The 23,550-nt window shown below is 30.6% G+C and overlaps 3 protein-coding genes across 3 annotated transcripts; 2 read left to right on the plus strand and 1 right to left on the minus strand.

The window, feature by feature from the left end:
• Nucleotides 1-11,019: 11,019 nt before the first annotated feature.
• LOC112597218 (poly(A)-specific ribonuclease PARN-like) lies at nt 11,020-18,399 on the minus strand. The gene is made up of 15 exons (XM_025343178.1): nt 18,044-18,399; nt 17,768-17,981; nt 17,555-17,697; nt 17,341-17,494; nt 15,335-15,428; nt 14,555-14,746; nt 14,367-14,488; nt 14,176-14,294; nt 14,002-14,112; nt 13,014-13,080; nt 12,889-12,944; nt 12,364-12,450; nt 11,983-12,289; nt 11,843-11,907; nt 11,020-11,232 (listed from the first exon to the last, which is right to left on the minus strand). The coding sequence occupies exons 1-15, from the start codon at nt 18,060-18,062 to the stop codon at nt 11,081-11,083; spliced, it is 1,902 nt and encodes a 633-aa protein (XP_025198963.1). The 5' UTR covers nt 18,063-18,399; the 3' UTR covers nt 11,020-11,080.
• A 163-nt stretch (nt 18,400-18,562) lies between these two features.
• Nucleotides 18,563-20,040, plus strand: LOC112597219. The gene is made up of 4 exons (XM_025343179.1): nt 18,563-18,895; nt 19,380-19,592; nt 19,671-19,758; nt 19,867-20,040. Exons 1-4 carry the CDS (start codon nt 18,847-18,849, stop codon nt 19,937-19,939), a joined length of 423 nt encoding a protein of 140 aa, XP_025198964.1. The 5' UTR covers nt 18,563-18,846; the 3' UTR covers nt 19,940-20,040.
• Nucleotides 20,041-20,220: 180 nt separating this feature from the next.
• LOC112597217 (IQ and ubiquitin-like domain-containing protein) lies at nt 20,221-22,935 on the plus strand. The gene has a single exon (XM_025343177.1). The coding sequence runs from the start codon at nt 20,356-20,358 to the stop codon at nt 22,420-22,422; it is 2,067 nt and encodes a 688-aa protein (XP_025198962.1). The 5' UTR covers nt 20,221-20,355; the 3' UTR covers nt 22,423-22,935.
• Nucleotides 22,936-23,550: the final 615 nt, after the last annotated feature.

The raw sequence follows: 23,550 nt of genomic DNA on the forward strand, positions 1-23,550 counted from the left end.
AGTGTTCAGTATTTTATAATAATATGATCATCAAACATCCTGCGCGTTCAAGGATTCCCGCGCAAGAATATTGAATGATTTCAACGGATTCTAGTCCAGGATACGACGAGCGGTGTTAAAAATATATTTTTACTGAGGATCCGACATTTTTGTTTTACGATTTCGTAAACGTCTTAAATCGTATAAACCACGCCGGTGACTACCCGTCCTACTATAAACCACTTTTTTTCGTTTCGTTTAATATAATAATACACTATATTATATTATACTGGTCATTGCAATTGACCTGTTCTGAATACTAAATTATACACCCGCCCTAACGTCATAAATCATTCCACCGTTTATCGATTTATAAATGTATTATTCTTTCGGCAGGATTTTTTTCCTTTTACAAGACGGTGATTTTTATAAGTTATTAAACACGTACTGTAAATATACTTATTGTACTAGGACATATTATATGACTTCGTCAAGAATTACTTCAACCATTGTCTTCCGATTGTATAGATATAACAATAATAATTATTATTACAGTTACAAACGGCATTAAAATCTTAGCAAAATGTATTTATTTTTTTTCAATAATGTATTTTAAGTCAACGTCTAATTTAATTCTACTCAAATCGTATTCATATGTACCATATTTTTATTGTAAATCATATTGATTATAATTTGGGACTTTATCCTTGTTGTTTGCATATTAACATAGATCAGCTGCGTTCATGTGGCTGCAATAAGATCTTATGAAAAGAGTCATTAAAAATATTATGTAATAAGTAATAACTACTGCTGAAATAAATTATTTAATTGTTGTTGTGTTATTTAAAAACCTGAAATATGACTTTACATAGAGTGATTTTAATCGATTTTCAGACACAATTCAGACGACTATTAATAAGTGTTAACTATGAAACGCTTTAAGATATACGCCACATTTTTACATTATTTGTTATTATAAAGCACGTTAGATAAACATAAAATACAAAATATTGAAATATCTATTGACTCAAAACGGGAAAAACAAAAACTCATTTATTATTATACATATTATTACTACCTACATCATATAATTTGACGAAATGACAAATGCAGAATTCATTCGGTATACTACGTGTTTATGATTGTTTACAAATAGTACAACTCACCGTGTGTATATTATGTTTTATTACAACGCAATTAATAATCACAGAATCGTAATAGTTACAGAAATGCAAGTAATTTACATATATATTTATATAGTAAGTGTCCATCTGTATAATATATGCGTAGTATTGTATTCTTGGCACTCTATTCGCAAGGCCTAATCACATACACATATATACAAACACTCGACACTCGTACAACCTAAGCAAGTTATTACTTTATAATATTTAGGTGCTATATATTATATATATTTATGATTATATTATATTATATTAGTATATTACCCTCTATATAACTACAGAAACCGTTTATCGAACGCGGCCTATGCTTCAGACATGATATGCATAGACGAGACAGCTATATTACGTTGCTGTTTATACTGAGATATGATTCGCATTTCACGCCAAATATCCTCCATTCCACTTTAATCCTTCAATAATACAGTTTTGCAAACTCTAATTCTTAAATTTTTTTTTCATACTTAAAGAAAATGTATTCAAATACTTGAATTTTTATTGCAGATTTCACTGAATGTATCATGTCATATTATTATTTGTTTAGCTTATATAACTATTGTATCACCATTGTACAGATTTAGTTTTAAATTTAGTAAATATTTTCTTTGTACCATTCCAGAATTATCGTATATCATATTGATTTAATAATTGTATTTTTCGTTCATAACGACGGCTTAATAAATGATATCATTATGACAGTGTTAAAATTATTATATCTATGCATTTTAATTTTAACTTGATACCTTTTTTTGTTATATGTATACGTGCATTTGAGCGTTTTTTCGCATTGGTTCTCAAACACTTTTTGTATTACTTTCAATTTGTAATTTATATACTATTATTTATTAACGTTGTGATTTATTGAGTTTATTGAATGTTTTATTTTATTTAATGACATAAATACATATAGAATAATATAATATGATACTATTAGTAACAATAGATTATAAACATTTTTAAATTATGTGTAAATATTATATTTAAGGTTAAACTATATAACAGTTATTTTATTGTGTATAATTTTTTTTTTTTTTTGTCAGTTTATTTCTTCCAACGTAAAAAATTCAGCTACGATAACAGCTTTAAAGTATACCAGAAGACAGAAGACAAGATTATTTGGACCACGAAAATACTGTCGAAACGTGCAGCTCCTCAAACCTTGGGGTTTCAATAGGCATTTACCCAAAATTTAACGAGAGGCAATGCCCTTAGAAATCCCATGTGTAGAGGAGCGATATATTTTCAGTATACATGTCCAAATTCTAATCTGATATTATGATGAATAAAATATATGAATATAAATACTTTATTAAATTTTTAAATAATAGCAATATGACTGCAGTATTCAAGGCGAGCAATTCCTGGGAGTATAAAATATTTATTTAAAAAAATTATATGCGAGTAATTTGATCGGGAAAATGTTGATAATATTCAAACAAAAAACAAATAACTTAGAAAACTGTCAAACGTTTTTATTTGTTAGAATAAAATAATATTGATAAGTATATATAAGAAAAACGCCAAAGAATTAAAAAAATGTCTACCAATTCCAATAACTAGTGTAAAATTGTAACATAATATGTATCTATATATTTTAAGGGCGATATAAATTGTGTATCCAGGTGAATACAATATTTCAAGTTTCATCGACTCTGATGAAGAACGGTTCAAATATTAAGTATATCATATGTCTATCATACAAAATGTTCAATAAATGTAAAAACACTAAAAACGGTCATTGGCTTAAATGACTAATTATTTTGGGACTAATAAACGATAATACGATATAATTATAAGGTTATTAAATATCTTATAATGAAAAATAATATAAAAGATTCTGTCCAATTTGACTGAAGTTCACGAGTTATTATGTAATAAAATAATATTATTACTGTAAAAAAAAAAAATTTTGTTTTGAAAAATAATTCTGAAAAGAATATTATTTTATTTTCAACTCAAAAAAATATTAAATTCTTTAGTTTATTAACGTATATTTATATGAATGGTACATTTAATTACTGTTAGACATTTTTCTATCAAATGTTCACTTTACACAGATTTAAAAATTATTATTACATATCTTTAGCATTCCTTTTATCACCTGATAAAGAATCAAATTCTTATTTAAAAGCTTTTAAATTATATAAATGAAAAATGCTTGAAATTCAACCACGATTTTTCATCGAAATATATTTATCCCGACTTTGAAAAATCCTTTTAGCTGCAAGTCAAGTATAATCGACAGGCAACAGCTGACATAAAAGGATGCAGATTTCACTTGAGACAGGTATGGTAAAGTGTGCAATTATAAATTTAATATTTTTATTTATTTGGTAATGTTTGTTGAAGGTGGCGTAAAATTCAATCTCTTGGATTATCAAATAAGTATAAGTCAAACTCCGTTAACAGACAATTTTTGAAACAGTTTTTTGGACTTCCCTTTTTGCCACCAAAAAAAGTAAACAACGTTTTTATGTATGATCTATTGACAATTTTTCTTACTGGCAAAAGGAGTCAACAATTTAGTGATTATATTTTAAATAATTATATCTCTGAAGAATCGCGTTTCCCTCCCCAAATATGAACTGAGCGTTCTACTAGACTTCGGCAAACCACTAATTCATGTGAATCATTTCATTCGAAGTTTGATTGTTCATTTTATTATTCACACCCCAAAATTTTCGTGTACCTACTAAAAGAATTTCAAATTGATACATATATTCTAATGAACATTTTGAATAAACCAAAAAAAAATTATAGGAGTGACCAAAAAGATAAAATAAAATTCCTCGAAACTCAAATTGCCAAATTTAACAACAAAGAAACTAACAATATAGTTATAAACTAATGTATGTCACAATAATTTTTACCTAATATTAATTTATAACAACATTTATAGATTTTTTTAGCTTAATTTTTTTTTTAATTATATGAAAATATACATTCCTGTGTTTTATTTTCGTATTATTTACATGTAGTTCTGAAATTAGCGATTTTGTGAAATATTTCAAATCTTTTTCAATTTTTTTAATAATTATTAAATATAACAATTTACGTAACTAAGAGTTTTTTTCTTATATGTACTTATGTATGTTTTCTATTTATGAAATCATATCCTTACCAAATTATCATTCGAGATGCGATCAATATGTACAACAAGTAAGTTGCATCCTAACCACTTGGACGCGACTTACCTCTGGTAATAATTAACGAGTAAATTTCGTTCAAATTATACAGACGAAAGTTACCTGCTTTTATCAATTTGGGACGCAAATAGTATTGATGCGGCTACGACGGTCGATGGATGATGATGCATCGGATTTTTCTTTTCTTCGAGTCAATTATGTTCCTCGCTTTAAAATATTATTTCCATTTTCAATTATATATATTTACGGACTATTTATACCAAACACGATCTTTCACTGTACACTACAGTACAAATTTAAGCGGGACCGCCGTCTATATTTGATCAAAATCTCGTAAGTATACCTATAAGTATTATTTCAGACGCACATAGCTACAGGTCATCATAATACTATTTATTGTATATAACATGTCAAATATGATATCACTTTATTGTGTATACATATATACCTAAATGGGCATATGACTGTGTATCCGCAGAGTACCATTTAAGACGAGTGAGTTTTTTGTACTGACAATAAAATGTGAGCGGCGAACGGCGAGTGAGTTTTGAGTGGTTGTCGTGTAATAATGTAAGCATAACATTGCGTCCTTTTTATGAGACGGGTAGAAAAATCACATCGCGAGTCGTGATTATAATAATATGCACGGGTCGACGAAAGACTTTAACGACACGACCGCGGCCGTGATTCCCGTGTATTATGATATTGTTTGCGCGCGAGGGAATGATAATTTATTATATACTCGTATATACTATAACCGCCAAGTATAAATATGCTATACTAACAATGTGAATTTATTTACAAGACCATATTATAACGTTATAGTTTTATGATATATTATTACGTATGAATTGTAACGTTGTTTATTATTATTTTTTTCATCGTACGCGAGAGTCCAAACTATTTTAATTGGACCGGGGACCTGTCAAAACCGCTACGCGTGTGTGTGGAAAAAAATAAAAATAACATTGTGAATTCGACGCGACCGCCGCTTGCTGCAGCATATACGTATATTATAATGATAATAATAATAATAATACGATACTTGTTGACGTGTGTTCGAATCGTGCAGCGTGGTGTAACATTCAGCCGCGGTGCCTGCATTACAATATATTCTGTGTCCAGCGCGCGTGCGGAAAACGTGGCGACGGCAGCGTTAAAGTCTCCGGCCGTCGTCGTCGTCGACGTATAATAATAGAAGCACATAATATTATCACAGGCACGCACATCTATAATAACAATATTATAATAACGTTACACGGTGATGTTAGGACGGACAACGCCGGGCGGTCCGACGTCAGAGACCGGCATCGATCAGCTGTCCTAGCACTGTTTCGCGGAACGCACATGGACGTACCTACATCGCCCGCATTCGTTCAAGACCACACTGTCGTACGTCAGTGCCCATATCATGCAGTCGGATCGGATATTGTGACGTGTTTGATTTAACGTAACGCGGCTTAGGTACCTGCACACAGCCTTTCAACTCCTACAAAAATAGTATATTGTACGATATAACATGATGTTATTATATTGCAGGAGGTGCCTACGACACGCGTTTCGACGTGCCCGCCGCGACCAGACGATTCGTCAGAAGTCGGATTATCGGTAAAAAGCTCCGGGAGACCCGAAATCATCGATCGACGTCGTCGAATGGACGACCCGTGGTCACGCGTAGTGTACTTACTACAAGATATCATGCGTTAAAATGACGCGTGCTGCAGAATAATACACGCGTGGTGACCTGCCTGCAGGGCCTGATTTACCAATTCACGGGCCCAGTACAATTTATTTTTTTGGGCCCCAGAATTGTCCATCTCTGTTGTTAAATATAATAATTCGTGTTAATTTATAAAAGTAATAGTACGTATAATATAAGAGTATGACTTAACATTATTATTAAAAGTTTATTACCTAGCGATTGTGCGTTAGTAGATGAATTTGTTCTAAATGTAAATTTATCTAAACTACCCCGTAGTTTTTTTGTTTCTTCATCTTGTTTATCCTTTAATTTTCTCTTCATTGAACCACTCTTATATTTTTTTGACATTTTAAATTATTAAGAATATTAAACAAATGACAAAAATATTCACTAAATACTACTGGCGTATATCACGAAACTCAGTCTGAGATGCACCACGCAACAACCCAAGACAATAACATCAATAGTAATATTACGACGAATGACGATAATAATTTATAATAATAATAGTATTACAATAATAACTGTGTAGGATTTTATATTATATTTTTATTTTTCATAATTGTTATTATAGCTCTTATCAAATATGCTCATTGTGCATCATTGTATATATTTTATATAATATTATGTAAAATAAAAAAAATAAATAATTTTTCATAATAAACTATTTTTATTTTTATAATTGTTCGGTTGTTGTATACAGTATACAGAACGACCCGCCGACGGTTATCGGTTATTTTTGTTTTTCAATTATTATATTAACAACGAGTAACAACAAGTCTACAGTCGCAATCCCATTATACTTTATAACCCACTAAAATATTCGAGCAAAATCAAAATCTATTTTGTTTTCCCAAAGTGTGATAAAAATGTGAAGAATTAAATTTGTATATGCCTGAAATCGGTGGGCCCCCATTTTGAGTGGGCCCAGTGCAAATGTCCCATTTGTCCTTGCGTAAATTTGGCCCTGCCTGCCTGTAAACAATATACATATACATAAACTATATTATAGGTATGCGTAATGTATAGTTAATAGTAAATAGCAAATGTAGGTGCCAACCTGTATTATATGTTATGCCTATATGATTATCGTGGCCGCGGGTATCACTCTGCAACTGACGCCCAGGTAGATGTATGGCTCCGCAAATAGTAACCTTTTTTCCTCTTTCAAATCCGGATAACGGCCCATAAAATGATTAATGAAACTAAATAAATACCGTTTTTTCAAAATATGAGCATTATAATATTATTATATATCTGCGTTATTTAGTGGTCGAGAAAAAAATTGTTTTAAGAAATTACGAGTACATGCATAAGCTTTTATATTTTTAATCCGCAGTTATGGATTCAGTTTTATCCCTACTTCTAAATCTCGATTCAAAGAAACACTCGAGCTACAAGGGTGCACATACCTAGTTAAAATGTTTTCTTTTTCAAATCTATCTTCATCATTCTTCTCTTAAGGAATGCCAAAAAAAAAAATATATATATATATATAACATAGTTAATGAATCGATAGCGGTTGGTTTTAAATAGCCCCCAATATTAGTAGTTGATAGTTGTACCTCGGCATTTTAATATACTTAGGTACGGTACTGCAGACAGAGGCAGACTGACTATCGAGGGGTCCGGAGGGTTAATCGACTGGATCTATATTATTATTATATTTTTAATTAATAGTGCTCAATTAATTTTCATTCATTTGAAAATAAATGTTGTTTTACTATTATATTTTAATATTACATTTTATAATAATTAAATATGTATAATTTTTATTAATTGACACTATCAACGGCTTGAGAGGTGATTGTCCTTTTGTCTCCTTGACCAGTCCGCCCTTGACTGCAGGTGTAAGTTATGGTATTTTCAAATCTTAAAATTTAAAAACCAAATTTTGGTCTCTGATAAATCAACAACACTATATACTATAATCAATAAAATCAAATATCTTACTATTTTTTAATCATTTTTAAGTAAAACACACATTATAATAGTTTTAAATGTGCATTACCTACCGATTTGTCTTTGACTGCAAGATTTGTTATGCGTTTGACAATTGCTAGAGTGCATAAGTGCAAAACGATCAACATGTGTTCTGCCGAAACTGTCGTGATGGACTGCCAATGACCGCGAATCGTACAGCACGCGATGTCCGTCGCGGCGACGTTTATCGAAAAACTGAACAGAAAACTATGTCGTTTCGTAAACGACGAAGGTGCATTTCTAGGAATGAAAATATTAATCTAAATATAAATCAATAGTAGGTCCTCGGTTTGTTCCCCTATGTAACGAAACGTTTAGCCTTAAAGCCATTTCTCGGCAGCAGCTCAATTCGTTACAAACTAACAGAACTCCTCACCGATTATTTTGTACACGAAACATCCCAAACCCTTGTGTGATTCATCCTAACTGTGGGCCTACTATATGATTTACGTGTACCGAAAAGGGTTAGGTTAAATTGATGTAATATTATACTAAATATTAAAATAGTGCGAGTGATCGCAAGGCGTTTTTGATATGTAACCAAACGTATGGATTTCCATAATTTTCTGATTCCTCATGAAGTCATGACCTTACAGCCACAATGAGTACCACATGGAATCGTAGTGTCAAAAATCGGCGTTTAAACGTCACCGGTTCGCCAGTATTTTACATGATTTTACATAACATTTGATATCTTTTTAATTTAATAAAATACATTACAAATTATATAATTATGTATCTATATTATTATTATTTATTTTTTTTTTTACATTATACTTAAGTATTTAAAATCAATTAATCAGATAGTTCAAAATAGATATTTTTACCCCTAAACGAAAAATTAAAATTTATTAACTATTAAGAATGATAAATTTGTATTGAAAAATATTGTCTAATAAAGTTATTTAGTTTAATCGCTAATAAATTCTTGTTGGGATTTTTCATTTAAATTATTTCGTCCGAAACCCGTAAGCGTTGTCCATTTTTACTTTCAAACTATGAGACAGATATTAAAATAAAATTGATATAAAATATTAAAATTCTGTAAAAAAAAAAATGGCTAATGTCATGGCGTAAGAATGTTGACTAAGTAATTTATATTATATTTATTGGTAGATATTGACATAATTAATTGTGCAACTAGGTTTTTTTTTTTTATATAAATTGTTTTAAGTAATATTTAAGTCTATCCACTATTAGAAAAATAAAAACTTATTTATTTGTCACAACTTCAAGTTTCAACTTAAGACATATTATGTGTTTAATGATTCAAAAGTTAGTAAACATAAATTTGATGCAATATATTTTAAATTTTAATTTTATACCTGGTCCTAGTATCTCTGCGAACAAACTATGGTTGTTTCACTGTTTGAACATAAACACTTTTATTAATGATCACTCATCCACTCATAACTTACAAAAAGTTTAATGACGTTTCAAATGTTTCATACAACATTGAACCAAATAATCTTCAGAAATGTTCACCTCTAGAGTCTAGACAATCTCTCACAAAACACTAATTTATTTAGCCGATTACCGGTTCAAGGTGTTCCTTAGGATGTTCCTCAAAGGTGCTCATAGTTTTAAGTGGTACATTATCTTTTTTTTTAGAATACTATTTTGTTCTTAATAACTAACAATTATTGTGTAAAAAAAATATTTTCAAAAGCTTTAATAATTTTTGAAATAATCAGTGGTTTATAATGAAAGGATCATCCAATAAGAAATAAAATCTGTAGTAGATACTTGTGAGTTTAGTAGGGTATATGACCGAACAGCAAAATATACTGTACTTATAATAATTTATATAATATACAACATTACAATAAACTTATCAAATATTTATATTAATTACATATTACTATATAAGAAAGTACGAATTAGGCACATAAAAATAAATGTAAAAGGAAATGTTTCTTCTTTATCTTATAATTGGTGAGTATATATTACAATACAGCAACCAAATTTGATTCATATATTTACCTATTGTGCAATAATTCTGCATTCCATTATGGTGTTAAGCGTTAACGCTATATAAATTAATATTACTTATATATTAGTACCTATATACATGGTTAATATTTATTAAATAATTTATAACTAAGTAAACGTTCTTGATAACTCAAAATAATCTGAATAAAATATTGTCAAAAATAAATTGCATGACGAGATCATTTAGATTAGAGAAATAACAATAATATTCAAGATGTTAAAGATGTATAGATTTGCATGAATAATTTTAAACAAAAATATTTTATAGGTTTCTTTATATATTTTGTTCATGGCCCAAACATAGTAATAATAAAACTTTTGATTTCCGAAGCTTCAAACTCACATAAAATTATTTTTTATACATAATTGAGAAAGTAATGACTTTTTTTAAGGTGCCCTAAAATACTATTTATTTGTTTATGAGTTAGGTGTTTTTATACTTTTATTTCTTCTTTATAATACTTAAGTTATTGATTAGGCTGTAAATTAAAACTGGAAAAGATGAAATAAAATTTCTTATGCGTCTTTTTATTTAAAAGTAACTTTGTAAGGTACCTTGAGAATCACACATTTTGTATAGATACTACATATTTATCCAATTTTAATCTTAATCCTGAAAGTTAAAAGATTAAAAGAACAATGTGTTTAAGTTTGAACTTGTATTTTATTTTTGAGATTTTAGATAGGAATATTGATTATCCAGAGGTTTTAAGTTGTTTATCTTTTTTCGTTTTACTCAATATTTAAAATACACATTTTGAGAACTTAATTTACAAAAAAAAAGTTGGAGACAATTAATACATTTGATTTGTTTACCTTAAACAATTTTTGTGATCTATAGTTAGCTATAATAATATATATTATATAATCTGTAATCATACCAATCTGTATTTATTGACAAATGATGATAGTATAATCACAACTGCTTTTTATATTCATTATTATATTTCTTTTAACGATTGTATGTATTTCTAAATTATTTAATTCGGCATCTGTTTAAAATTAAAATATATATACAATAAATAACATTTTAAAAGATATTCGTACCATCAAATATATTTACAAATAAATTGCATTAAAATAATAATTATGTATTGCTAATCCCACGAAGCAACTGGGAAAATAGTTTTTAATTCTGCCGTATCAGGATCTTTTTTTGTCTTTAAAGTTTGTGCATAGCTTGGAGTAACTACACTACTATTTTTTAAATCCAAATCAGTAATATCTGATACAGCCGAAGAGTCAGCATCTAAGAAAAAAAAAATAATACGTCAAAATACGATTTAGTACAATATTATTATTATTTATTTATTTGCAACATTGAAATTTATAAAAAGTAAAAATATAATAACTTTCTGATATTTTTATAATAATATGTACTTCTTAATAAAGTTTATTTAATTTAGTATTTTAAATAGAAATTAAATGATATCTAATGAATTAAAAATTTTAAAATATTATGTGAAAAGTACTATTTTTTTTTTTAACTAAGAAAAATAATCTATTTATGTTAATAATCTAAAGTAACTTTTATGAAATCACATTTTTTATGGTTTTTGTATGACTAAAGTGAGAACTTTAATTAGTTCTTGAAAATAATAGAGTTCGAAAATAAGTTTGAAATTCCTAATTTATAATTATAAAATTAATAAAAATTTAGTGACTTTGAATAAGATTTTCCAAATTTACAGAAAAAATTACATTAAGTGCCTTTTGTGTTGAATTTTAAATCAAATAAAATATATTTTTGAAAACATTTGTCAATTAATATGTTAAAGATAAACATATAGAAAATAAATTATATTAATTAAATTTAATAAATTAGTAATAAGTAATAACTAATAATTAATGAATTTTACCTAATTCAGTAGACTCATCTCCTTCAAGTATGGGACTTATTGTTCCTCCTTTTGAAACTCTTCGTCTTAAAATTTAATAAAAAAAAATAATAATAATTATATATACTAACTATTAAACTAAATAAATGACAATAAATTACCCTTTTGAAATACGTGGTACTTTTTCAGGTGTATGGTCATCATGATCATCAGATGAACCTTCAACAATTGATGAATCAATGTTATCTTTAGGAGGTGATGACGAGCAATCGCTAATCTTTCTTTTTGTTGTAGTTGGTACATTAGAAGTGTATGTATCTTTGTAGTAAACAGACCAAGGTAACAATATAATGTTTTTGTGGAGAGCTTGTAATTTTGGCAAAATTTTATTCATTGCTTTTGCTTGAGTCCCATCTCTCAACGCCACCCAAGCAGATGTATCATTAATATACTTGATAAATACATTAGCTATAAAAATAAAATAAAATATCATCTAAAATATAAATATTATTTTATGTTTTTTAAAGAATTGTATAGCTTACTAAATGGACTGAATATGTTTGTGATATCAATAGTTTTCCATTCTGCTGGAAATGTAATATGATAAACGTGGCTTCTTTGAAGTTGAGCTAGAAAATAAATAACTTATAGGTTCCCATATAAATCTTTTACTCACATATTATTTCTATTCTCAGTTTTGATTGTCTAACAATTGAAAATAATTATTATTTAATTTTTGAAATATATTTGTTGTGTTTATAAAGTAGAATAGGATCCTATTCCAAAAATAATTATTACATCCCTAGTAAAATAAATATACTATATCTTAGTAATTTAAGATAGTTATTCTATAATATAAATATAATATAAAATAAGTTTCAATTTAAAAACATATTTACTAAAAAATGGTTCATTTTTTTTATGAATTTTAAGGTGTTAATCAAAATCAAATAATCATTCTTAATAAAAGCATTTAAGATGCAGCTGTGATGAAAATAGTACTAATGCAGTATCCACCATAAAACACAAATATAAAGTAAAAAAATTGAAAACTAATTAAAACTTACGTTCAGGACCATTTAAATTTAAACATGGATCTTCATTATACCGAATCATATAGAGTCTAAAATATAATAATACAATGATGCAAATGATGATATAAAATAATATCAAATTAAAAATATTTACTTACTTATTCTCAAATTGCTTAAGATAAGTAGAATCTGTAGAAATATGTTCTTTGATACCTTTTACTTTACCTGAAATTAAATATAAAAATCAAGAACAACAAGTTGAATAAGTACTGTTGTTTATAGTTTCTAATAGTACAATTATTTCGGTAAAAAAAAGCATTAATTTTATTATTTCAAATTAATAATTATTCAATTTATTTTTACAAACAGCAGATAAAATGCAATTACAAATAAGTATATTATCCATGTTAATAAGTATTAGGTACATGAAAGTATTAAAATAGTAAATGTAAAAAAAAGATTTGTAGTGAGCCTGCAGTATTATATTACAGTAATCAAAAAATGTTACATCATTATTTTTATTTTTATTAAAGAAGACATAATATTTGCATGTGTAATTTTTATCTTATATATCACATTTGAGTTTAGCAGAACCAATTTTGTATTGTTGACTTACTCATATTAAAGTAAATTGACCTGCTATTAAATTTTAAGGTAAGAAAATAATTATCAGCATGATATAATCTGCTCGGTGATGAGTGTTAGGCTAGTCAATGTAGTGGTGAGCGAACGTAGGTATGCTTGGTGGTATGATCACTGCATAGTAGTTGAAAATAATAATAACAATAAATAATACAAGATATTATGTCCAATTACACAATAATTGTACTTGAATTTTGGCATTTTAAGATAAATTAATTAATGATTTTTAAATAAGTTATCAACATTTTAAAACCATAATATTATTCAAGTTTATAACCAATAAAATATTCAATATAGTTAAAACCCGACATATAAAACAGATAATGTTCTTATTTATAAGTTAGTTTAAACCATTATTAAAGCTAACAACATAAAATCGGTTCTGTTTAATGCAAATTTGTAAGTTGTAAATGTAAAACAGAAACAATACATACAAATTTAACAGGCTTTTTATTTTACATTACACAATACTTTTATATGTTATAAATTGTTATACAAACTCACCATATAAGTTGCAAAGGTTAACAAAAACAGTACTGGTTAAATATGCATCAAAACCAGCATCATGCAACTTAGATACATCCTCAGAGTAACCAACTTCAGGTTCCTCTGGTTCTATAACACAATTAAAGATTTTATTAAAAATTATTTCAAATAAAGAAAGATGATATTAATTACCCAAATCTGTATAATTTGGACATTGTTCTGATAATGACTTTTTTAAATCATTCAATACTGTTGAATTGAAGAATGGCTTAAGTGGTTCCGTACCACTGATATACTTTGTATCCAAAAAACTTAGCACAAATTAATTTTACACAATGTTTTAAATTTGAAATAATTATATTATTGGATAAAATATGACATACCGATATGATATTGTTTTAACCATAGCTTGAAATTCACTATAGCTAGATGGCAATGGTAAACAAAATTGATGAATCATGTGGCAAACATCTAATGTCATGTTGTGTCCAACAACTGGTTTATTCTTAAAAAATAAATATATCTAATTAGTAAATGAAAATATTTATCTTTTATAATAAACAAAATGTACAGAAGCTATGATTTTCTTTAAAACTGCTGAAAAACCAACAGCTTTTTCTAGTTCAATCTGTTCTCGTTCCATTCTTTCTTGAGCCATTAACAGTTTTGTTCTTCCCTTGAAAGCTATCATCACGTTACCAATATCTTCTACTATTCTTGACTGTAAGCTTACTTTGCTATCCGAAAATCTTTTATAAACTTCCTAAAAAAATATACTAAAATTAAAAACATATTGATATACAATAAACAAAAACTAGTTTCAATACCAAATTTCGGCTTGATATTATCAAAGCAAGTAAAAACACATAGTAAACTGAATGATAAATTTATAAAGTTTAATAGGCTAAAATAAAATGTCTTGAAAGTCTAAACATTGTGTTTATTCATACATTTTCTAAGTGTAATAAATATATTATCTTACTGATCAATAATGCTTTTTTTACTCAATAAATAAATAGGATTCTATACATAGTTTTAAACAAATATGAAAGTTTAAGAATAAACCGCTAACGGAACTGATCATACATGTAGAATTAACTGCCAAATACTTCAAACATCCTAACATACAAAGTTGTTATGTAAATCAGCCAATTATGGCATTTGCTTTATAAGCGTAGGGATGTGTGGAACACTATTAAATTTATCAGACAAACAATTCAATCTTAATGCACTGCATATTGTCACTTAAGTATGGCTAATTGCATAATTATTAAGTAGGTATCTAAATATAATCATGTAGCCTGAATAATTGATTATTTTATATATTAAAATAAATCATCTACTAACTAACCTGATAGATAAGTTTACGGACAAAAGAATTGGTTTTCTCTGCAACGATAACTTCAGAACTTGTTTCGCTTTCTAAAAGTTCTTTTACTTTTTCACTGTCAAAAATAAAATATTAATTAAATATAAATAATATAATAATATGTAAAAATTACATGCATAACTTGTATACCGATTTGAGTGCTGCACTCATATGTAGACTACAAATGCATGCGGTCTACCATCATAAGCGTAGATCACATATTGTAGCAGAAAAAAATAATTATTTGATAAACACGTACATCCACTAAAAGATAAAATAAAATCAGTCACATAAAATGTTCTGATATATGTCATATCTTGTATTTTCCAACTATGTTTATTGTTATTAAAAAATAAAATTTTTGATATATCTAATCTACCTACAATTACTATGCAACATTATAACAAATTTCATAGGTTTGTAAGTTACGTATTAGTCGTTGATTGTGTTGTACAGCGTTTATATTTATATCCGTTTTGTATATCGTTTGCATTATGCAATTAAAAGATTTTATTTGACTGTCACAAAGAGTGAAATAATGTCATTACATTTTAAAGTGAGTACAGTTTATTAGATATTGCCAAAGAAACATTGCCATGTCATAAGTATGGTTCTGAAATGGTTAATACTAGAAAACGAGATCGAGGAGGTGACTTTTGTCCTGTTCTTCAGTAAAAAAAAAAAGTTATCAGACCACGTGTGGTATACGACAGGGGAACAAGTTTTTTCATAACAAGGACTTGAACAATACATCTAATAGTAATCTCAAACCCACCAAAATTTTGGAATTAGTTTTTTTTTTTCATATCGAATATTTCTTTTAGAACAACGGCCATTCTAACAGGAAGAAGGCAAGAGACAGTTACTGATTGGTTTAATATGTGTCGTGAAGTATGTTCAAATGTTGTTCACAAACGGCCAAAGATGTTGGGAACTGAGATTAATCCAATGCAGATTACAGATTGACGAAGCTAGATTTGCCGGAAAGAGAAAATATAATCAAGGTTGGCCACTCAATGGAGATCAACTTCCTTCATCGGAAGACAGTGATGTTGAAGTACAGAATGGTAGAAACCATGGACAAAGAGTAAACGAATCTTGGGTATTTGGCCTAAAAAAAGGTTCTGACTACTGATATTTTTATGTACTTCAAAGAGACAAAAAAACATTACTTTCAATTATACAGCGATAATATGAAGCTGGTTCTGTATTCACTCTAATGAGTGGGCAACTTATACATGTTTAAATGGTAGTGGATATATTTATAAAATGATCAACCATCAGCCAAACTAGATGGATTCTTCGATATGGGCTCAAATTCAAAGCATTGAGAGAACATGACTGGATGTAAAGACAAAGATCATGAAAACTATGAAGTTCAATTAAAAAACTAATTAATCTCATCTTGACCATTATTGTTGGAAGATTGCTTGTAAAGATGAACCTGATATATTTATGGCATTTCTGAGAGATATTAAAACAGTTTATTGCTAAAATTATTATTTACTATTTTTTACATTTTTTTTTTAACTATGTGACTTTTATCACATCATTATTGACAGTTTATCATACAATTTATTATTTTTTATATTGAGGTTTTTCATTTTTTTTAGGTGGATATATTATTATTATTATTACATTATATTTTTTAAATTTGAGCTAATAAGCATTATATTATAACTATTTAAATATAAACATGGTGTATTACAATATAGGTATTATATAATCTACATCTTACAAGGTAGATTGCATACGTGAGCAGAAACATGTCAGTAGTCCACATATGAGAGCAGCACCTCGATTTGTTACTTAACTTTTTATTTTTTCACAATTTTATGATGATAGGGAAAATTATTTAAATTTTTAATACTTTTTGGTACTTAATTGAATCACACTTCAAGGTTTTTAATGACATTAAAGTTTGTATACTAGGTATATATTATATTTTATTTACTATAGAACTATAAAATAAAAAAAAAAATATTTACCAAGCAGTTTCTATTTCTGTTTTATGATTATCTGGTATAGGTATACAGTCAGAGACTTTTGATGGTGTCTGAGCCTGTAAACAATTTTGCTTATATCGATTAAGCAGTTCATTTCGTAATACTTGTTCATCAGGCAGAGTAAGGAAAGGAATGCCTATAATAATAAAAATTATTAGTTTATTATACAAAACAATATTAAATTATTGTAAATTACCATGTTTAAACAATTTATTGAAGTCAAAATTGTTATTGCTTAAAAATTCCATGCTGGAAGATTGACAGAGAAATCGGCAATCTGGAGCGTATCGACTCATGGGCTTTGGAAAGGTATAAAAATTATACGCTCTGTATGTAAACCTAATTTAAACACATTAAAAGTTTTATTAAATATCAATCAAATACTCTTAATCTTTTGGTAATATTTTACTTTTTCTTTTCAGCATTATATTTTACAGCACACAGACCAAATTGAACCATCAAGAAATCCATACAATTACTTCTGAGTTTTTGGTAATACTGAGCAGCCGTATCGAATATGCTGACCATAGTACCATTGTGGAGACCGGTGAATTCTCCATCAATTGCAATGAAATCACATTCAGCAATGGCCCGTTCAATTTCCGGCAACATCTGATAGAAATCTACATAAAAACATAGTTAACACAATTGAATTGAGACGACTATAGGCATATACTCTACTCACTATCATTAACCACATCCATTTCTGGAGCACAATCTGAACGTGTGAGATGTGAAATAAATCGATATGCTTCTACCGACCGAATTTGTGAATCATTTATGTCGACAAAAATAATGTAAAAACGACACCAGCAAGAAATCGTTCACAGATTACAATAAATAACAATAGTGTTGTACAATGCCGAGGAGAAATTATTGATGGTAATTAACTATCAATTAAGGTCCAGAAAATATTTAACCTTGTAATTCATAGACTAAAGACGTAAAATAACAAAATAAAAGTCAAGTAAATAACAACAATATTAGATTTGAAAATGCAGTACACAGTTAATAGTTAATAGTTGTATAATATAGTACCGCACTAATTGTATATGATAGACACTAATCATGATTATAGTAATCACAATAATATGTTTGCCGTTGCATGTTAGGTAACTTTCGTCATGGCTTAAATGCGCGTTATCTGTTGTAGTATATTTATATATTAATATATTATTATTATTTGATGTCTCATACCGTACGTTTAGTGGCTTAGCCGTTTAAGTTACTGCACATGGTCAACGGTTGTGACTTGTGATAACGATTAGCGACCGCCGAGCGCTGATTTAAGATTTTGTTTTTGTCGTCGACCGTTGTCGCTTAGCAACCGCGATATCGGCCGATCGAGATTACGAATTACGATTCAAAAAACAAAAACCGTGAACACTCGATATCCGGCGCTCAAATCTTTTGGATGACGTGAAACGTTAGTTCTATGATTTCAAGTCTGCCCTGCGGACTTACTGCAGTACTAGACATCGTCTAGTAATGGCGATGGAACGACAAACTGATGCCATGGATACAAAGTTGCACGAAGGTATCTACGACTTACCAGTATTAAAAATTATTACCTGCTTGTCTAAAGAATTTCGATGCTATTCAAACAAATCTTGAGGGTAAACGCCACGAAAAACAGAACTAACTTATCTATAAAAATTAATTACACTAAGTTTTGTTAATTCTATTAATTTTATAGTAATTGATTCATACATTTTTTTTAGAACTTGAAAATTATAGTAAAAAAAAAAAAATTAGTCATAATGAATGACTAGTAAATGACACATAAATAGTTAATTTTTAGTATGAAATAACAATCATCAACATAAAAACAATTGTTAATAATTCTATAAATGGTGCTATTTCCTAATTTAAATCAATTCCCTTTTTATTATTATATTTTTTTCATCTGTTTTTTGCATTATTTTTATAGTTGTTGTGCCATAATGTTAAGTTTAAATCAAATAAATAAAGCTACTATTATTATTATTACTATTTGTTTATTGTTTTTTTTTTATTCTTAGTTGTTAAACAATCTTTAAAGAATAGTCCTACTTGGAACAACTTTGTATCAACTGTAGAAGCCGAAATAAATAAAATCTTGGTAAATAAACGTATGATTAGTACAACAAAAAATAAACCTGAACAATCTGAAACAATTGAGTTGATTAACAAACTCATATCTGAATACTTGGATTGGATGGGATATGAATTGACAAATTCAACGTTTAAGAAAGGTATATGATAAAATAAATAAATATTATCAATTTTGACAGTACATAATATGTAATTAATGTTTATTTTATTAATTCAAGAATTGGGAACTGAATTAAAATCAAATGGCTATCGTAATCAAATCACTTCATTATTAGGTCTTCAAGACACTGATAAAACATTAAATCTGTAAGTATTATCTATTGCTCATTACATGAGTCATTGGGTATTAACAATTAAGATTATCTATTTATATATATAAATATATATTCAATAATTTTAATTTGTTGGTTTCAGGCCTCTTTTAACAGTATTGATAACAATGTTTAAGAATAAAGACGGAGTCAATCAAGAACCATTAGACAATTGAGGCAAAACCTATTTATTGTTATATATATATTACACAAACTACAAAGATTATTAAGCATGTCTGTGAATTATAATCCTTAATATTGTACCACTTGTACAATACAATTAAATGTAATGAATAATATTTAATATTTTATTATTTTTTTTATGTATCGGGTTGTAATAAATATAAGCTGTATATTTAATTTATCTATAAAAAAAAATTAAATGTTTTTATTGAATAATAACAATTCTAATCTACTACCTGAGTCGCCATAGCGATTTAAGTGTGATCAATAGTACGACCCCTAGCTGGTATGGAAATACAGATTATGTTAAATTATCCCTCCTTGCGAAAACTAAATAAAATGTATCACTTCTTACCTTTATCCTATTGACACCTGTTCAGTATATCATCTTTCATCACTCATTGTCACAATGTCGGGTAAAACGTCTCAGAGTTTTAATGGGACAACCGAAAACTTACGCGGTAACGAGATAGTGACGGTCAAGTTCCTCACGGATGCTAACGAAACTCTCACGCAAGCGTTCAACCTAAATACCGACATCGGTGCGCTCAAGTCGCACCTGCACCGGACGCTGAATACGGACCAGAATTTAATCATCATTGAACGCGAAGAAGTGGGGGGAGAAGTATCGCATAGGCCTAGCGACGAGCAGACGCTCAAAGAGCTCGGGGCGACGTCGTTGGGCATTTTCGAACTGCACTTGAGGGGCGATGGCGTACGACTTCCCAAGCCACCCGCGTACTATTTGCCAGCGGTGGACGTCATCACAGTGGATGTGAACCGCAAGCAATTAGTAGTGGAAATCGAACGGTGTGGTCCCGTGGACGGCCATAAGCGGTGGCTGGGCGGGTACCGGGACAAGCGTACCGGCAAGACATACCATCATGCGACCTCGCAGACCGATCCTAAGGCTTTCATTAGCGCCCCGTGCGTCGTCCACCGCACGGACGGCCGGACGCAGACCTGCATCGACAAGGCGGTGGGCCGGCCGACGAGTCGATCTACGTGGACCCAGACCAATCGAGGCGACTATTGCAGCGGCAATGTCGAGTACACAGATGGGAGGTGGGTGAAGCCAAGGCGTTATCAAAGTTATCAATCGTGGTTACAGGAAGATCGCGTCCTAAGCAGCGTACTCAAGATACAGCGGGCGTTCAGAAGGATTTTGGCGGCGCGCGAGAGACGACGTGTAGCGGCCGCAGCCGAAGCGGATAAAGACGAAGAACAGCGGCGACTGTTGCGACAGAGGCAGTCTCGCAGCATGACGTCCGGACCTGACAGCGGTATTGCGGTGACAACATCGACTTTGGAATCTAAGCAGCAGCATTTCTACTCACTGTACACGATGATCGGAAAGTGGTGGAAGAAGGAGCGGCAGCGGATCAAAGAGATCGAGGCGGAAAAGTCGAGGAAGGCGGCACAGATGAACTTACTCAAAAAGGAAATCAAATTCCTGTTAGAGATGGAGAAACAGCGGTCGGATCTCAAGTACGAGCTGACCAAGCACGACGACGTGACGTTCCTGAACAAGACGTCAAAGCCGAAGATGTTCAAAAACAGAGCGGGCAAGTTGCTGACTGTGGACACGGTGGGTAACCAGAAGGCCCGGGCGCTGAAAGAGCTGTACGCGAAAATCGTGATCCCGCGCGAAGGCGTGGACCGAGCCGAAGCGCTCGACGAGCTGCACGCCGCGGTGTCCGAATCGTGTTACAAGTACAAGGAGCACTTGCTGGCCGCCGTGGCCGTGGAAAAGGGCCTGGTCAACATGGGCGCGGACGCGGCCAGCCTGCGGTCAGCGCGGTCCCGGGTCGAACAGATGTTTCGTCACTACATCCGGCAGCCGGACGTGAACCCGGAAGCCGACTCGTACTACCGGCCCACCGAGAAGCGGTTGCTCAACGTGTACACGTGCATCCGGTGCAAACGCAACCTGGCGGCCACCGATTTTTCGCTGGAGAGCCGGGTGAACCGGACCAACGTGTGTGCCAGCTGCGAATGGACGGAGCAGGTGGGACACAAGCGCATCGACATGGCCCCGTACCGGCGTATGCTGAAGGCGCTCCGGCACGACGAGATGCAGATGGCCGCGTACGGGTCCGAATGTTTCCTGATGCAGCCCACCGAGGTGTACCGACTGGTGTCCATCGTGTGGCGCGAGAAGTCGGCCGTGAGCGAATCGGGTCAGCTCAACAGCCTCCGACTAGTTCGGTGGCGCCGTCACGAGCCCTGGTCGCCGTGGAACTGCGTACTGCTGACCAGGTCCGAGGCGGAAGTGCACTGCCGGTTGGACGGCGACCCTGCCGACTGTTACGACGAGCAGTTTGTCCGGTCAGTTACCAACAAACACCTGATGGCCCGACTGCAGTTCAGCAACCTGGTGCAGGCAGTGGACCATCGGACCGCCGACAGGGCGAAACCGCTGTCGAAACATTGGAAAACCGTCGCCGATCGTTTTAACATCAAGACGAGTAAATAAACATAAAACATGTCATTGGCACCAACTTCTCAGGATGAGCGCGCGCCGATGGGGTCAAATATTGTAACATTTATCGTTTACGAATTATCGAAATTTTTGAAATTTTAACTATACAAACATTACAAACTCGCGAGTCACAATGGATGTCGGACCAAACGTTTCATTCGAGAACACTGTTATACGTATAGGATAAGGTACACCTATTTGGCTGATCGTTATTAGATAGGTATACATAGTATGCATGAATAATAGGCTTTAATTAAAATACAATTTACATAAAATTATTTCTGTTTGATTAGTCGACGAGACGTGAGACTTCTAGGCCGATCGGGTTTAAGATGACGTGATGGTGGACTTATGGGGATCAGGGTTATCGGTTTGTGTTGTTGAATGTAATGGCAGTGGACACGCACTGAACTGCAGTAGATTAGTGTTTGAATTTGAGTTGTGATATGGAGGAGAGGTGGAGAGGTGGTTACTAATGCAAGTAGTGCAAATATATAATTAAAATAATTGGAGCATGTTTATTAATATCTATTATATCATATATTTTTTAGCTATAATATATAGTTATATAGGTACCATAATATGACATAATCGATCGAATAATTTGTTTAAAATAATAATAATAATAATAATAATATTTATACTTTGGAAATAAGAAAACATATTATAAGCAGTATCTACATGACTACATGATTATATCATGATATTTATACATATATGTACATATTGTACATGCCATTTCAACATACATTTTGTTTCGGATCACCATGCAACGTCACCACTGCCCACCAGTCACATTTCGTTTTGATAGGTAATGTATACAAGAAATACGGTCATACATAAAAATAATAAGTGTTGTTGCTATAAAAAATAAAATGAATTTAATGTCGACAAGCAAAATGAAATTTATAATTTATAATTTAAAATTTTTTGGTAAAAAAAATAAAAATTTATAATCGTGAACAAAAATTTATTAAGGTCAATATAAAAAAATTACCAAGCATAATAGATTGGGAGGCTTTTGGAAATACAAAATATTAATATGGCGTTATGGTTTTTGTCGTAAGTCAAAAATTATGGTCCAAAAAATTTCGATACATGCTGTCCCTGTTTTTGGCCAGA

The sequence above is a fragment of the Melanaphis sacchari genome, unplaced genomic scaffold, assembly GCF_002803265.2.
Source record: "Melanaphis sacchari strain LSU unplaced genomic scaffold, SCAv2.0 Contig395_pilon_pilon, whole genome shotgun sequence".
In the NCBI taxonomy this organism is placed as follows: Eukaryota; Metazoa; Arthropoda; class Insecta; order Hemiptera; family Aphididae; genus Melanaphis; species Melanaphis sacchari.

What these genes read in the sequence shown, in the direction of transcription:
- LOC112597218 (XM_025343178.1), bottom strand. An exon ending in ACAGAAATAGAAACTGCTTG is followed by an intron (nt 15,429 to 17,340) that starts GTAAATATTTTT and finishes TATTTTTGACAG; the next exon opens with TGAAAAAGTAAAAGAACTTT. An exon ending in AAATTTAAATGGTCCTGAAC is followed by an intron (nt 12,451 to 12,888) that starts GTAAGTTTTAAT and finishes TTTATTTTCTAG; the next exon opens with CTCAACTTCAAAGAAGCCAC.
- LOC112597219 (XM_025343179.1), top strand. Translation starts at nt 18,847, where the DNA reads ATGGCGATGGAACGACAAACTGATGCCATGGATACAAAGTTGCACGAA. An exon ending in GGATACAAAGTTGCACGAAG is followed by an intron (nt 18,896 to 19,379) that starts GTATCTACGACT and finishes TTTTATTCTTAG; the next exon opens with TTGTTAAACAATCTTTAAAG. An exon ending in ACTGATAAAACATTAAATCT is followed by an intron (nt 19,759 to 19,866) that starts GTAAGTATTATC and finishes TGTTGGTTTCAG; the next exon opens with GCCTCTTTTAACAGTATTGA.
- LOC112597217 (XM_025343177.1), top strand. Translation starts at nt 20,356, where the DNA reads ATGTCGGGTAAAACGTCTCAGAGTTTTAATGGGACAACCGAAAACTTA.